General features: G+C 37.2%; 1 protein-coding gene across 1 annotated transcript in view; it reads left to right on the top strand.

Annotated features, from left to right (window-relative positions):
* The window catches only part of WDR64 (WD repeat domain 64), a gene marked incomplete at both ends in the record, with an annotated part of 59,857 nt that overhangs the window by 28,615 nt on the left and 17,985 nt on the right, over nt 1-13,257 (top strand). Inside the window, 5 exons of the mRNA XM_084202636.1 lie at nt 5,724-5,850; nt 7,848-7,996; nt 9,054-9,177; nt 10,522-10,691; nt 12,465-12,641. Coding sequence (XP_084058762.1) covers nt 5,724-5,850; nt 7,848-7,996; nt 9,054-9,177; nt 10,522-10,691; nt 12,465-12,641 — 747 coding nt within the window. The remainder of the gene's footprint in view (nt 1-5,723; nt 5,851-7,847; nt 7,997-9,053; nt 9,178-10,521; nt 10,692-12,464; nt 12,642-13,257) is intronic.

The raw sequence follows: 13,257 nt of genomic DNA, 5'->3' as shown, positions 1-13,257 counted from the left end.
GTAAGATATGTTATTAGTTTTTTCATTTTCTGACTTTAGCAAATTTACTCAACCCTTGATGTTATCGGTCTCCTGTCCTCTCTCTCCTGATCTGCTTAATATCAGCTGGGTGATATCCCTGTGGGAAGTCATAAGTGTCTTTGTCAGTCTGGAAGTGAGCAGGTGATTGTATCAGTGCCTGTGTGACTGTCTGTTTAACCAGTTTTGAAAGCACATGATATCATTGTAAGGATATATTTATAGTACAGCCATTTGTCTTCCTGAAAAATGAGAGCAACTCGGCTGGAAACACACTGCTTTATGTCAAACCATTGCTAATCGTGGCTGTTACTGGAACGTACTGTATAACAATATTAAATTTAATCTAGATAATTTGAAAAAGAGGCACTTGGGAAATCTGTTCCAGTCATCCTTCACAAAAATTATGCAGCGACATCTATATCAGACACATTTTTTGTCTACAGCTTTGAAACCTAAATTCTCTTACTGTTGTGCCTTTATTCTCTTTGGCTTGTTTATTTCTCCCAGATATTAAGAATTTTTTTCTTCTCTTATATTGAATAATCCTTCAATAGCACTGAATATTCTTCAGACTTTTCATGTAAGATACTCAATTTTCTGTAATTTCCTGTCCCATTTTCTAATATTCAAATCACTCTGTGCCTTAGATAGTCAAAACAAACAAACAAACAAAAAACAAAACAAAACAAACTCCAACACTACAAAAAACTACAGAAGTTTCAAGGGAGATCTCTTTCATGTAGATAAATATTGGAAGGGAGAGTGTAAAGATAGTACCAGGATCTTTTCAGGGGCTCCCAGTGACCAGAACAAAGACAATGAATACTTAAACAAGAGATTCTTTCTTCTAAAGAAAGAAACATTTCTTTACTGTGAAGGAGACCAAGCACAGACGCAGGATGCCCAGAGAGGTTGTGGAATCTCTGTCCTTGGAGATATTTCAAATCCATTTGGACATGGCCCTGCTCTATGTGAACCATGGTATAAGACAAGATGATCTCCAAAGGCCCCTTCCAATAACAATTGTTGTTATTCCGTGAAAAAGTAAAATTGCTACAAAAACTTTGTCTAAGGTGGGAGAATAATTCTAAGATTGGTTGAAGATTGACAGGAGAAAGCTGACTGGTTTTTAACTCTTCTGATTCAGGTATCCATGGGCAGCCACCTCTGTTCTATACCTCTAGTTTCCTGTTTCTGACCCCCACACCATCTACATGTCCACTGAAGCTGTTCTCCAGAAGTGTTGAGTGTTATTTTCTCTTTGCAGCAGGGATCAGGTATGTCCGTTGTCAGCACATCCAGCACAAAATACAGAGACAAGACATGCAGAGCACTTACACCCTCTCAATAGCAGCACCCAGTAAATATCCTTCAGGCTCATTACTGTGTAATTAGACTCACTACTGCATACAACTGTTTGATTTCTTTCCAGCATCCCTTCAGGTTTGGGAAAAGTAAGTAATATTATATACTACCCCATTAATGGTATTATCTGAGAAAGTGATTTGAAATCCTCATCATTTTGAACTTTGTCAAGTTGCTTTCTCAGTAAGGCAGCAGATATAGTACTGGCTGCTGCACCACATTGCATTAATGTGATTAGAACTAAATCCTCCTTGCCTAAACCTCACAAGTAATCCCATTGGCATCCATTTTTTCCTAAGTCTTCTTACTGTGACAGGGAGTTGTAGCACCTTGCAGGATCACCTTCAGGGATCACAAGACACATACAGACACTCTCTGCAGATAACTTAAGTAACGCAGTAAGCAGAACTGCAGTTTGACATTCATGCCTGGTGATTTTTGTCTTTGAGGCCTCAGACATTCTATATGAATTTGTGAATTATTTCATTTAGACCATGGACCCTTAAATGACCCTCTCAAACAAGTGAACAGGGTAGCAAATAGGAGCAGATAAGCTAAATGCTTCACCTCAATTGTTCCTTACTCTTCCTGTCTATGCCTACAGTGAACACGGTGGCTAGCTCAACTTCTTTCTGCCTCACAAGTGGTTGGATTTTGGATTTTCCTGCATGAGTGTTTTTTCAAAAGTCCCTTTAGAGACTTGCAGTATCACTGTTCTGTAAAACTGAGGAAAGTTGACTTCTTCAAAAAACAAAGATTCTTTAACTTTCAAAAAGTATCGCTAGAATGTGAGAGTTTGGAAGAGCTAAAAGAAAGTTTCTGTTTTCTCTAGAGAGTTATTGAGATATTTCCCATAGAACAGTGTTTTAAAGTCACTTATTCTTAACTAGCAGAAATTGGAAGGGATTATGTTTTGGTGGGGGAAGGGGGAGGGGCAAAAGCTGAACTTCTTTAGTCCTTATCTGTCTCTGTTAATTGCAGACAGAAAGGACAACAAGATTTGCTTCTTCCAAAGTCAAAGCATATTTCCATAGTAATGTCTTCATAGAAACCTGGCAAGAGATAAGTGTTCCCAAGCCTATACTTTATTGTACTGAGAGCAAGTAAAAAAATAATTTACCAATTTTTCTGGCCTTATTTCCCATCTTTTTTCTCTTTCCCTCAGCTCTTCACATTTTAGTTGTTAAGATGAATCTTTTGTCTTCTGTCTGTCTTTGAGTGTATTGACAAAAATAGAAGAGAGGTGTGTAACTTGTTTTACAAAACAAGGCTTCAGAGCCAATGGAAAAGATTGTTCAGACTTTTTTCTATGTTCTGAGTTTTAGGGCTTGAAGGAAGGTCGTGCTTAAGAGGAAAATGCTTATGAGTGCAAATACAGACATTTAAATTTTTCAGGGGATGTCAGAAGGGTCAGAGTGGATCTCAGTGGAAAGAAGTCCCACTGAATTCTGGGGGGATTTGGTTCCCAATTTTTTATCAGTGTCTGTGGAAATTCCATCTGTAAGAATGTGATTTTGCCATTGGGTTGAAAAATGAATGACACAAGAAGAGCCCCCAAGAACAGAGGGAACTGTTCCATATTGCAGTCCCGGAGAGGATAACAAAGTAGTTTTCTGGGGCTGTTGCAGCCAAGATAGAGGAAGGATATGCAGTGTGCATTCCTTGAATGCTCCTGTGTGCCAGATACCAATTGTGTGGAGAAGGCTGGTCACAGTGTGGGAACACAGGCAAGTATCCCTGCTCTGCTAACTCTTAAAAAAGTTGGTCTGTGGATCAAAGCCAATTCTGCCAACAACTAAACCAAACAAAGTTTCTCATTAATGTAAGCTACTACTGTAGAAATAATGTTGCTGGAAGTACAGCTCAGCTTTTCCTATAAAGTTGAAACAGTGGATTGTTTCCAATAGCATTTGAAGCACCTTCTTTCCACATTCCTTCTTCTCCCTTATATGTTTTGTTTGCTTGTATGTAGTCTGCATTTTGCATTTCAGAAGACACAGTCCAAAAGCACTTCGCCATCAAGAATATGCTCTTGGAGGTTTTCAGGGATTCCTGGTATTTCTCAGGCTACTGTGGGAAATTCTTTAATAAATAAGTAGGACAGTAAAGGCAGTATTAACCCAAAACTCCTAAGGCAACTGCCCCTAGCCACTTCCTAATTTCTAAATAAGCATGCCTTTTGTTGCCTCTCTTCATGCATGGATTCATGCACAGTTTGTGTGCTGATGCGGATGAGCAGCACTGACGTTGTGTCTCGCGGCCACGCTGGTGATGCCGTGTGTGGGAGTTACTCATGTGGAACAGTGGTTTGTGTAATCTCCCCATCCCTGCCCACGGGCTGCGAAAAGAAGGCAGCCATAAGGCAGGGAAGAGATTTATGAATGTTGCAATGTATCTAGGTTTTTTGCTGTCACTTCAAGTGACTACATTTTCCTAATGTGCTACTGGCCTTAACAGCCGAACATGCAGCAAGAAATAGCACAGGAAGGTCTTACTTATATGCTCTTATGCTATAAGTCTTATCTTTTTATTGCCTTGATATTATATCAAACCTATGTTTCACTTTTTGACCAATTGAACTTCAACAGTCCATTACACTATTAGAATTGTCTTTCTTCATTTTTGTTTTGTGTAATTTCACTAACACTGTAACATATCTGGGTGATGCTTATGGGAAGCTTTATCTTTGTTCAGTGACTTATTTTCACCTGACTGTAGAATCTCCACAGATACCTACTTTTACTTAATTTTCAGCTCTTACCCCTGTTTTACATGCTCTAATTGTGAGTGTATCAAAATTGACCTTGGAGATCCACCTATGTGATATTGCCCTAACTTTCTCAATTCTCATCATCGATCCTTCTTTCAATTTTTGCTGGTCTACTGTTCAGCTGAATAAAGGGCATCGTGATTTTTTTCCTATTCAGATGGATTTCCTGTTTCAGGGCTTCTCAATGATTGTTTACTCCTTTTAGGCTTTAGAAGTTGCATGTCTGAGTAAACTCTGAAATGTAATCAGAAGTCAATCAGAGGAATGTGATGGACATGGTTCTTTTGACTCAGTACTGTTTCAGGGAAAATTTATTCTCAGTAAGAAGTTCTTTAGAGTCCTTTCTTTTTGAGTTTTCCTGAAAGCAAACAAAATATTAAGGAGAAATTATCTTCTACTTAACATTCTGAGACACTCATGTATGAATTTCTCTCTGGTGCCAAAGGTGATTTGTTTAAACACTGACTGATGTATTCATTCCTTCTCTTCTCTTCCTTTTCAGAATTCTGGTGGATCCACTGTAACATCCTTTAAAATCAGGTTGTGACTTTTGTCAAGGCCCACAACACTCAGAGTATTAATGAGAGTGTTGATGTTGTACCAACATATGTCTTTGTGTTAAAATCCCAGTTAAAAGTGAAGCCATAATAATAGCACAATTGAATGAATAAAATAACTTGCACGAATGCCTACATACAATTCACCAGTTATGGCAGCTGAATAAGAATTGCAGGCGGATGCTATGACAGAATAACTTTTGAGAGCAAAGTAAAATTGTCTTGGAGAGAAATACACCACACTAAAGGCCATGGGATCTAAAGGCCACACTAAAGGCCATGAGAAATTAAATCATGATTTCTTGAAGTATAAAAAATAGTTGGCATGGGATAGCAGTAAGCTCAACACAGTGAAAAGCACTGCTAACATACAATTTTTCTAGAGTTCGAAGCAGATGCTGTGTTTTCCATTGAACCTGAAGGTAAGAACAAATACATCTAAATGCATCTAATGCTCTTTACAGGATGGTACCCTGACTGGGTCAATTGCATTTCCTTATGGAGAGCACAAGAACTTTATATGCATAAAAATAATACTTCTGCAGTGTGTTCTGATCCTGACTTGGTGCAACATCTGCTGTCAGTCAAAGGTTTCAGGAATTTCTTTATCCAGTGTCCCCTGAAATTTATCTTTGTACTGTTGCACATCATTTCATACTCCAGTTCAAACAGAAGTTTTTAAACAAGTGGCATTTATCTGTATGTTACAGAAAAGTATGGCACACAATGGAAACATCTTGTCATTAAGGGGTAGAACCAGTTTTTATGAGATCTAGTTCTGCTGTGAACTTCTCAGGTCAAGACTACAAAATTCAGCCTTTCTATGCATATTATCCTTAGTGAAATGCGAATAAAGATACCTTTGATATTTTTCTTGCTTATTTTGGGATGTACCATTTTTAACAATGTAATTTTCATTGGAGGCTATAATATTAATGTCATAGAAACAAAATAGTTGAAAATCCAGTCAGGATACAGCACTAGATTTTCTCGTCTCTCTCCCCCTCTAGGTTTTTAGAGTGTGGGATATACAGACTCTTACACCACTGCAGGTCTTCTATGAAAGTCATGGGACTCCAGAAGAGATGAATTCCTTTCCCATGGTATTTGACAATGACCATGGCCTGCTTTTCACAGGTATGTTATTGCAGCTGGTGTGTGAGATTCTCTTAGAATCCAGTTTTCTTTATGATTAAATACAGCTGAAGTTGAGTACATGAGGATATACAGAATACTGGGAGACAAGGGAATTGCACATTAAGACTGTCTTAAAGTAGGTTATATATGGTGCTAATTTCAATATTGAAAATGGCATGAAAATATGCAGCATGGGAATTAACAGCAGGAACCAAAGGAAATGAGAAATTCTTCTCTGAAGGCAAAGCGAGCTTCCCACAGCAAAATTAAACTACACAGATTGTTATATAGACTTGTAATTTCTTGAAAGCTGTTAAGTTATTGATCTCCTCTGAACTATTCCTCTAGGACCTGCCTCCTGTTTGGGGATGAAACCAGCAGCATTCAATCTCTGTGGAGCCCTCCCAAGTATATTCAAACTCCTTATTTAATTCAGTGGCTAAAGACAGCCCTACAACCTGAGGTGTCAACAGACACACTGCCCAACTGATTAGGAATAAAATATTGTGGGAACTCAACCTGGGGTTTCTGAGCTCTGTTTCCTGACTTTGTAGCCAGGAGCATAACACCTCTGAGGGACCAGAGCTTTGCATTTGTCACTAAGGATGTTAGCCTTTTATATTTAAAGCAGATACTTTTGAAATCATCAGGGGTTGTCTGCCCCAGAGATGTAGTCACAAAAAAAGACAGCTTTGAACATGTTCTGAGCCTATAGAGGCCTGACATGTACCAGGAAAATAAGGTAATTGTCTTTGGAGAGAGCTTTTTCTGTCCTTGGATTAGGAACAAGCCACAAAGATTGCAAAGCTTGTCAGATGTGAGAAGACAAATGGGAAACACTTTGTTTTCAGTGACCTGATGGTTTCTACTGAATTTTTTAATCACTAAAGGATACAGATACTGTCTTCATTTCAAATTTGTGCTTGTGAGATTTTCAAGGCTTAGCAATGTCGGGAATTTATACCGGTCACTCCTTGACAAAATGAGGTAATTTGCCCTTATAAACAATGGTTCTATAAGTGCCTAAATATTAGTAAAAGTCTGGTCCTAGACTCTGTTAATGATTTCATTAAAAGCCTAAGTGAATGTTTCCTTGCCCCTGAAGAGGGGCAACAGACTGAGGCTGTATATGAGTGAATTCATTCTCATTGCTATGTACCCGGCTTCACAGAGGAGATTTTCACTTAGTAATTCGCTAACATTTATAAATCACAGCTCACCTTCATGCTTCATTTGAGTATTGCCATAGCTTTCCTTCTGTGCCTGTTTCTAAGCTGCTGACCTCTGGACCTGGATTTATGCCAAGGATTAGGCAATTTCCTCCTTTGCTCTGGACTCAGTGCTGCTCCTCTGCTGGTAGATCTGCTGAGATACCAGGGCAGGGATACTGGAACTGCAATGGGAAACTGCATATGCACTCTGGCTTGAGAGCACTGCACAGACCTTGTCCTTTCTTTTGTCTTATTGTCCCTGCCTGCCTCTGCCTTTGCAACCCCTGATCTGAGAGCACTGGAAGGTGTTTGGAAAACACCATTCCGAACTGCAGTGCTGTGTGGAGAAGGTACTGGAAAGACATCATCGTTGCCTGCAGATAGAATTGCTTTATCTCTAAGAAAGCAGAAACCAGGATTTATTTGAGTGGTAGATCTCCCAGTTAGAGTTTTATGTATTTGAGTACATTCCATTTCATGCCAACCAACTCTACAACTGGGGGATTTATGGCTTCTACTAATTTGCAGTCAGGATGTCAATCTCATTAAAGGTGGGCAGAAGACTGTGTAAGACAGGTAAATACTTGGCCATTGTTTGACTGGTACTTTTTGATGATGGTGTGAGAATGTTTTCTGCATCAGAGAACATGTTCTCAAAAAACAGACAATATTCTGTATCCTCTTCAGAAGAACTCATACGAACCCAATGGTTTACATGAAACCTTTTCATTTCCAGGAAAATTATGCTCAAAATGTATGCATTCTCACTTCTCTCACCTTGTGCAGGTTCAGATGTCATTGATATTTATCCCCTAGCTAATGTGACAAAAAGCTCAAAACAGATGCCTCAGACACATCAGAAGAGCCTCAATGTTCTGCTTTACAACAGGGCTTTTCACCAGATTCTCAGCATTTGCACTGAGTCAGTACTAAAGGTGAGTGTAAGTTTTCACCCTTTATAATGAAAAATAGAAGTCTCAACTTTTGTATTCAGAATAATTTATCAGGAAATTTCATTAGTTACTAATATTTTTTATTCAAAGTGTTGTTTTTGTGGCTATTTTTGGAGTCCAAAGAAGTGGTAGCCATGGACCATGTTTGGGTTCAGAAGTTTCAACTGAAAAGTTTCAAACAAAACTTTTCTTTTTAACATAAATACAATAATATACAGTAATCTACAATAATCTACAATACATTTTCTACAGTAATCACAAGAGGTACTGAAAATGTGTAGTTTTCACCAGCTGTTGGTACATTAGATGGCAAAATCTGTAGGGAGAGGTAGGATCTTTTATTGGGTCAGTTGGTGATGCATGGCATTCCTGTGGAGAAAGGCTTGAGTAATGGTTTGTTCATTCATACTCTCTCGAAAGATGTTATTTGTCACTGTAAACCCTGCCTTCCTTAGATCACAATGGCTGCAACACTATTACAATCACAAGATAATTTGGAGCACTTGGTACTACAGAAAATCAGATTCCACTGCATATGAAATCAGTTGATTTGACAAATCCAGTTGCATCTGAGCTATCCCATTACAGTGACCAAATTTGCTACTGGAATTTCATTAAAAGGTGTTGCTTAACTTTCTAAAAGAATTCTATAATGATCAGAGATAGTTGTTTCTATGGTTTTGGACCAAATTTAATGAAAAGCCTCATTTGCATATTCTGCACAGAAACTATAATTCAAACAATTCTTTCTAGTTAAATTTATTTTCTTTCAAACTGTAAAAACACTTTATATTTAATATCAGTCTCTGTGATTTAACAAGGGTCTTTATCATAGCCTACATAAAAAATAGGGCCTCCCCTTGCCTGGGTGGCTTCCCCAGAGAGAGGGACATTTTCAGGGAAAATACACTGGTGTTTCAGTAAAAAATTTTGCTATTGGCCATAATTTCTTGTATTACAATAGAACACATTGTAATTGTGTTCTACAATTACAATGTTTTAGAGGATGTATTAAAAATAACTAGTATTATTTTTTTAGGTCTGGGACCTAGAAACAGGATCTCAAATATTTCAAATAGAAGATGCACATGGGCAGAATATTGAGGTGACCTGTGCAGCCATTGAAAGAAATGGGGTTTATTTTGCTACTGGGGCATGTGATGGTAAAGCAATTAAATAATTACTACCTTTTTTTTTTTACCTTTACTACTTTTTATTACCTTTTTTTTTTTTTAATGGCATATTACATTAGCAGACAGAACTCTTTGCCTTGACTAATTCAGTGACAGAATTAATTTTGATTGCAGAGCTGTCAGTCTGTAGAAGGGCAGGGTGGATCTTGGTTGGGTTCTCTTTGATAGGTGGTTCACAGAAACATGATTTTGGGCTGCTTGGTCTCTGATTCTTTTTTAGCCTATTGCTCTTTGAAAGACTGTCCTCAAAGCTCTTGGTCTGAAAAGTTGTTTCCTTGTAATAGTTAGGACCTAGATGTATAGCTAATGGCTGCAGATGAAGAAGATGAGGTTGTTTTTAAGTTTTCTAGTCTCTAAACTCAATTTTATGGTGTTGGAAGTCACTAGAAGAGAAAGATAGATAAATAAATAGATAGACAGATAGACAGATAGACAAATAGATAGATAGATAGATAGATAGATAGATAGATAGATAGATAGATAGATAGATAGATAGATGTTTCCTGTATATTTTTCATGTCTGTTATTCAGGGCGCATGAGTTTTAGGTAATGTGACCAGACCTCTCCAATACACAAGTGCACATCGAATAGTGCAGGAAGCTTTAATAATTTTATATTCTGTTAACATGAAAGAATAATTCTTCTTACATTAAAATGTTCAAGAAAACACACCTGAATTTCTAAAATATGTGACGCTTATAAGACGAAATTATATCCTTTCCCACAAAGCATATTGGCTAATATTTCTTGTTTCTACCTGGGAACAGAGACAACATCCTTTATGGATCTTAAGACCACAACAGAAGATGAATGTTGTCAAGTCTTACAAAAGAAAAGTCACATGTAACTAATTGCTTTACTTAAGAAAATTCTGTAGCTCCTTCTCCCCAGTAGCTCTCTGGGATAAATCCAGCAATCAGGTCCCTCTGCTCGTTGCTGTCACTCACAGCCCAAAGTCTTCTGCCAGGTAGCCCACAGATTGTTTTCTGTTAATGTTATTCAGAAACTGCAAGAAGTAAGATAAGCAGACATCTTTTATCCTAGGCTGTACAAAAAAATAGACATGGAATAAAAGATAGAAAAATTGAGAGGGTAGCGATGTTTTCTGTTAAGTTTTTTTGGCCCTACAGCTGCTTTGCTAAGAAACACAGTTACAATTTTTGAAAGACCAGTGACCTAGCTCTTGATCTCAAATTGGATTTTCTCTTTCTTTCTCTTTTCCCTGTTTGGTCTTATTTAAGATTCTGGATTTGCAGCACAGGTTATTGCTTAAAATTCATTCCCTTTTCTACATTTTTGTCTTCCCTGTGTAGGAACAGTGAAAATCTGGGAGTTTGAAAGTGGGCAAGAAGTTAAAGCCTTGCCTTTAACACAAGACAGTGATGATGAGCATCGTGTGCTGAAGATAGTATATCTGAAGGCTTATGAGGGTCAACATGCAGTTTTTGTTTTGGAACAGAGAGGAAAGATAAAAATCATTCAGGTTTTTCAAATATGCTTCCTTTTCCCCCACTAATTTCATTAGGTAGCCCCTCATTTCTGAGGTAAAATAGGACTTTTTTATTAATTAGTAGATAAACTTTTAGAAACTGTCAAGGAACAATCTATTTTTTCAATATAATCAACTTAGCTTTTTGCCCTTCTGTCTAGTGCTAAAATGTTTATTACTCCATTACTGGGTTTCAGCATTCTCATTATTTTTTCCTCGAGTTTGCTTTTCCATTTGTGATTGAAGTTTCAATAGTTACAGATCCTTTGAGGCAGCAGCTTTAAAATATTGCTGTTATTACTACAGATAGTGTTTAGTCTATTTAAAGGACTTCTTAAGATGATATTTTGATGAAAGTATACTTCTTTTTTTTTAATTAATTGATTAAGACACTGGATTCCTAGGAAGGGATACCAAGCAACAAGGCAGTAATAAATCAGATTGGCTTGCTTGAATTGATTTTGAGCATCTACTCTGTGTTCCTTTCAGCTAAAACTAAGAGGATGCATTCACAGTTTACAATAATTATGGCTTAACTTCTCAGAAAAACCTTATTTCTGTGGAATTACATTCCTCAAATTGGAATTTTTAACTTGGAACAAAATTCTTCTGAAACTTTAAAGCAGCTGTGTGCAAGGTAGAAAATGCGTGTTTAGACAGATGATATATTTGAGAAAAAAAAGAAATATACAGGCTCTCATCTCTGTAAATAATATATTTTTTTGAGCCTGCTAATGAAAATCTGCTTTATACAGGGTTTTCTTCTGTTATTCTGACTGCTTTGAAATACTCCATCACACTACTTGCTCCTCACTGTTATTACTGAAATTGTTTACAACAATCCATTAAGTGTAAATGATGTAAATGTATCCCTTGACAAACAGATTGGTGAGGAGCTGAATCTCCTCCAAGTCTTTATGAAGCTAAGTAGATTAATACGGTTTCACATACTTGCAGAACTACATTTTTCCACAAATGTTTCTGTGATAATGAGAAATACAGGTTGTTTTATTATTAGCTTTTTAAAAGGTTTTAAATATAGTAGTTAGCAACGTAAATGGGAGTAACAGCCTAAAACAGTTGATCCTTTGCAGGATTCTACTATGGATCTTTGAATTTTTACTCCTTTCCTAAAGGTATTTCTTGTTTCATTAACTCAATAGCATGAGATTTACTAAAATCTTAATTATTTCTTCATTCTGCAGCTCAAGACATCTATGAAAACAGTAGAAAACCTAAGGAGCTGATTTTGAGAAGTAACACTTCTCAAAATGGACAGAAATGTCAATGTTAGAGCAGGAACTAGATACTGCAGTGAATCCAAGCATCAATGACTCTAGGCACAATGGGGAGGAATCAGAGACTCAGGGCTTTAGCTAAGCTGTAGCTTCTCTTCTCAGACAACTGAAACAACCATCAGTTTTGCTGGATGTTCTGGTAGATATGAAATGGAGAGTAACAATGTTTCTGAAATAAGTAGCTAAAACTAAGGAGACAACTTATTAAAGAGGTAGTTAAAATGAGTAAAATCAACAGCTCTGAATTCCACAGCTGCGCAGCTTCTAATTTAACAGCAGGTAATTTAAGGGGAGCTGGAATATGTCTAGATGAAGCTTCAGTTTGCAGTTTAGGCACATGCTAGTAAATACCTGTAACAGTTTTTGTAATTTGTCAAAGAAAACAAGCTTTTCATACACACTTGCTGTAATTCTTTATGAATAGAGAAATTCTTTCCTTCCTCTTTCATTAAGTCAGTTATTTTTATAGGGTGACTCAACTCAAACAGATCTATATGTCACATGGGTGCTTCCTGAGATAGTGCCATTTCCACGAAGGAATCCAGTTGTGTATCTGTCACTGAGGCCTTCCTCCTTAGAAACACAAGATTTTTTTCCAGAGATTCGGCTTCTATGCAACACAAGTTCCATGAGAAATGATGAAGAGGTGAGAAACATGTCAAAGTTTCACAACATTTACAGAAGATTAGAAAGTAAAATATTTACTGTGCTCACAAGGATTTCATGTCTTAGCCACAGGACAGCAACCAAATAATTATTCTTCACTGTGGTCCCTTACAACCTTACATGTTCTATGATTCTGTGATTCCAAACTTTTCAGTATACTGAAATAAATACAAAGAATAAATCATGTTCCTAAGGGCTTTATCTTCCTAGAAGTCCATTGCATGGTTATCACCATAATTAAGGAGTTGCTCTGAACATAAACTTCACATTCCTGTGCAATATAATAAGTAGAGTTTCTCACATAAACACCTCTAAAAATGACATGTCTTTCCTCCTATAGCTAGGCTGACCTTTAGTAGTAGTGGCACATAAAGATCAAGCTGAGTGATTCCATTTTCTCCTCTTACTGCTTCAGTAAAATAAAATGTCAAATTTATATTTCAATTTAACTTGAGCAGTCCACCAGACGAGTTCTGTCTTGTACATTTCACTAACTTTGTAACAGGTGTGGATGGCATTTATGGAAAGGTCATTATATCTCTGTTCAGTGACTTCTTCCTTTAATTAGAATATCTTCACAGATACCTACTTATGAT

The sequence above is a fragment of the Fringilla coelebs genome, assembly GCF_963513975.1.
Source record: "Fringilla coelebs genome assembly, chromosome: 3".
Taxonomy (NCBI): domain Eukaryota; kingdom Metazoa; phylum Chordata; class Aves; order Passeriformes; family Fringillidae; genus Fringilla; species Fringilla coelebs.
The sequence above is the reverse complement of the archived record's forward strand: the minus strand, read 5'-3'. Positions and strand labels throughout refer to the sequence as shown.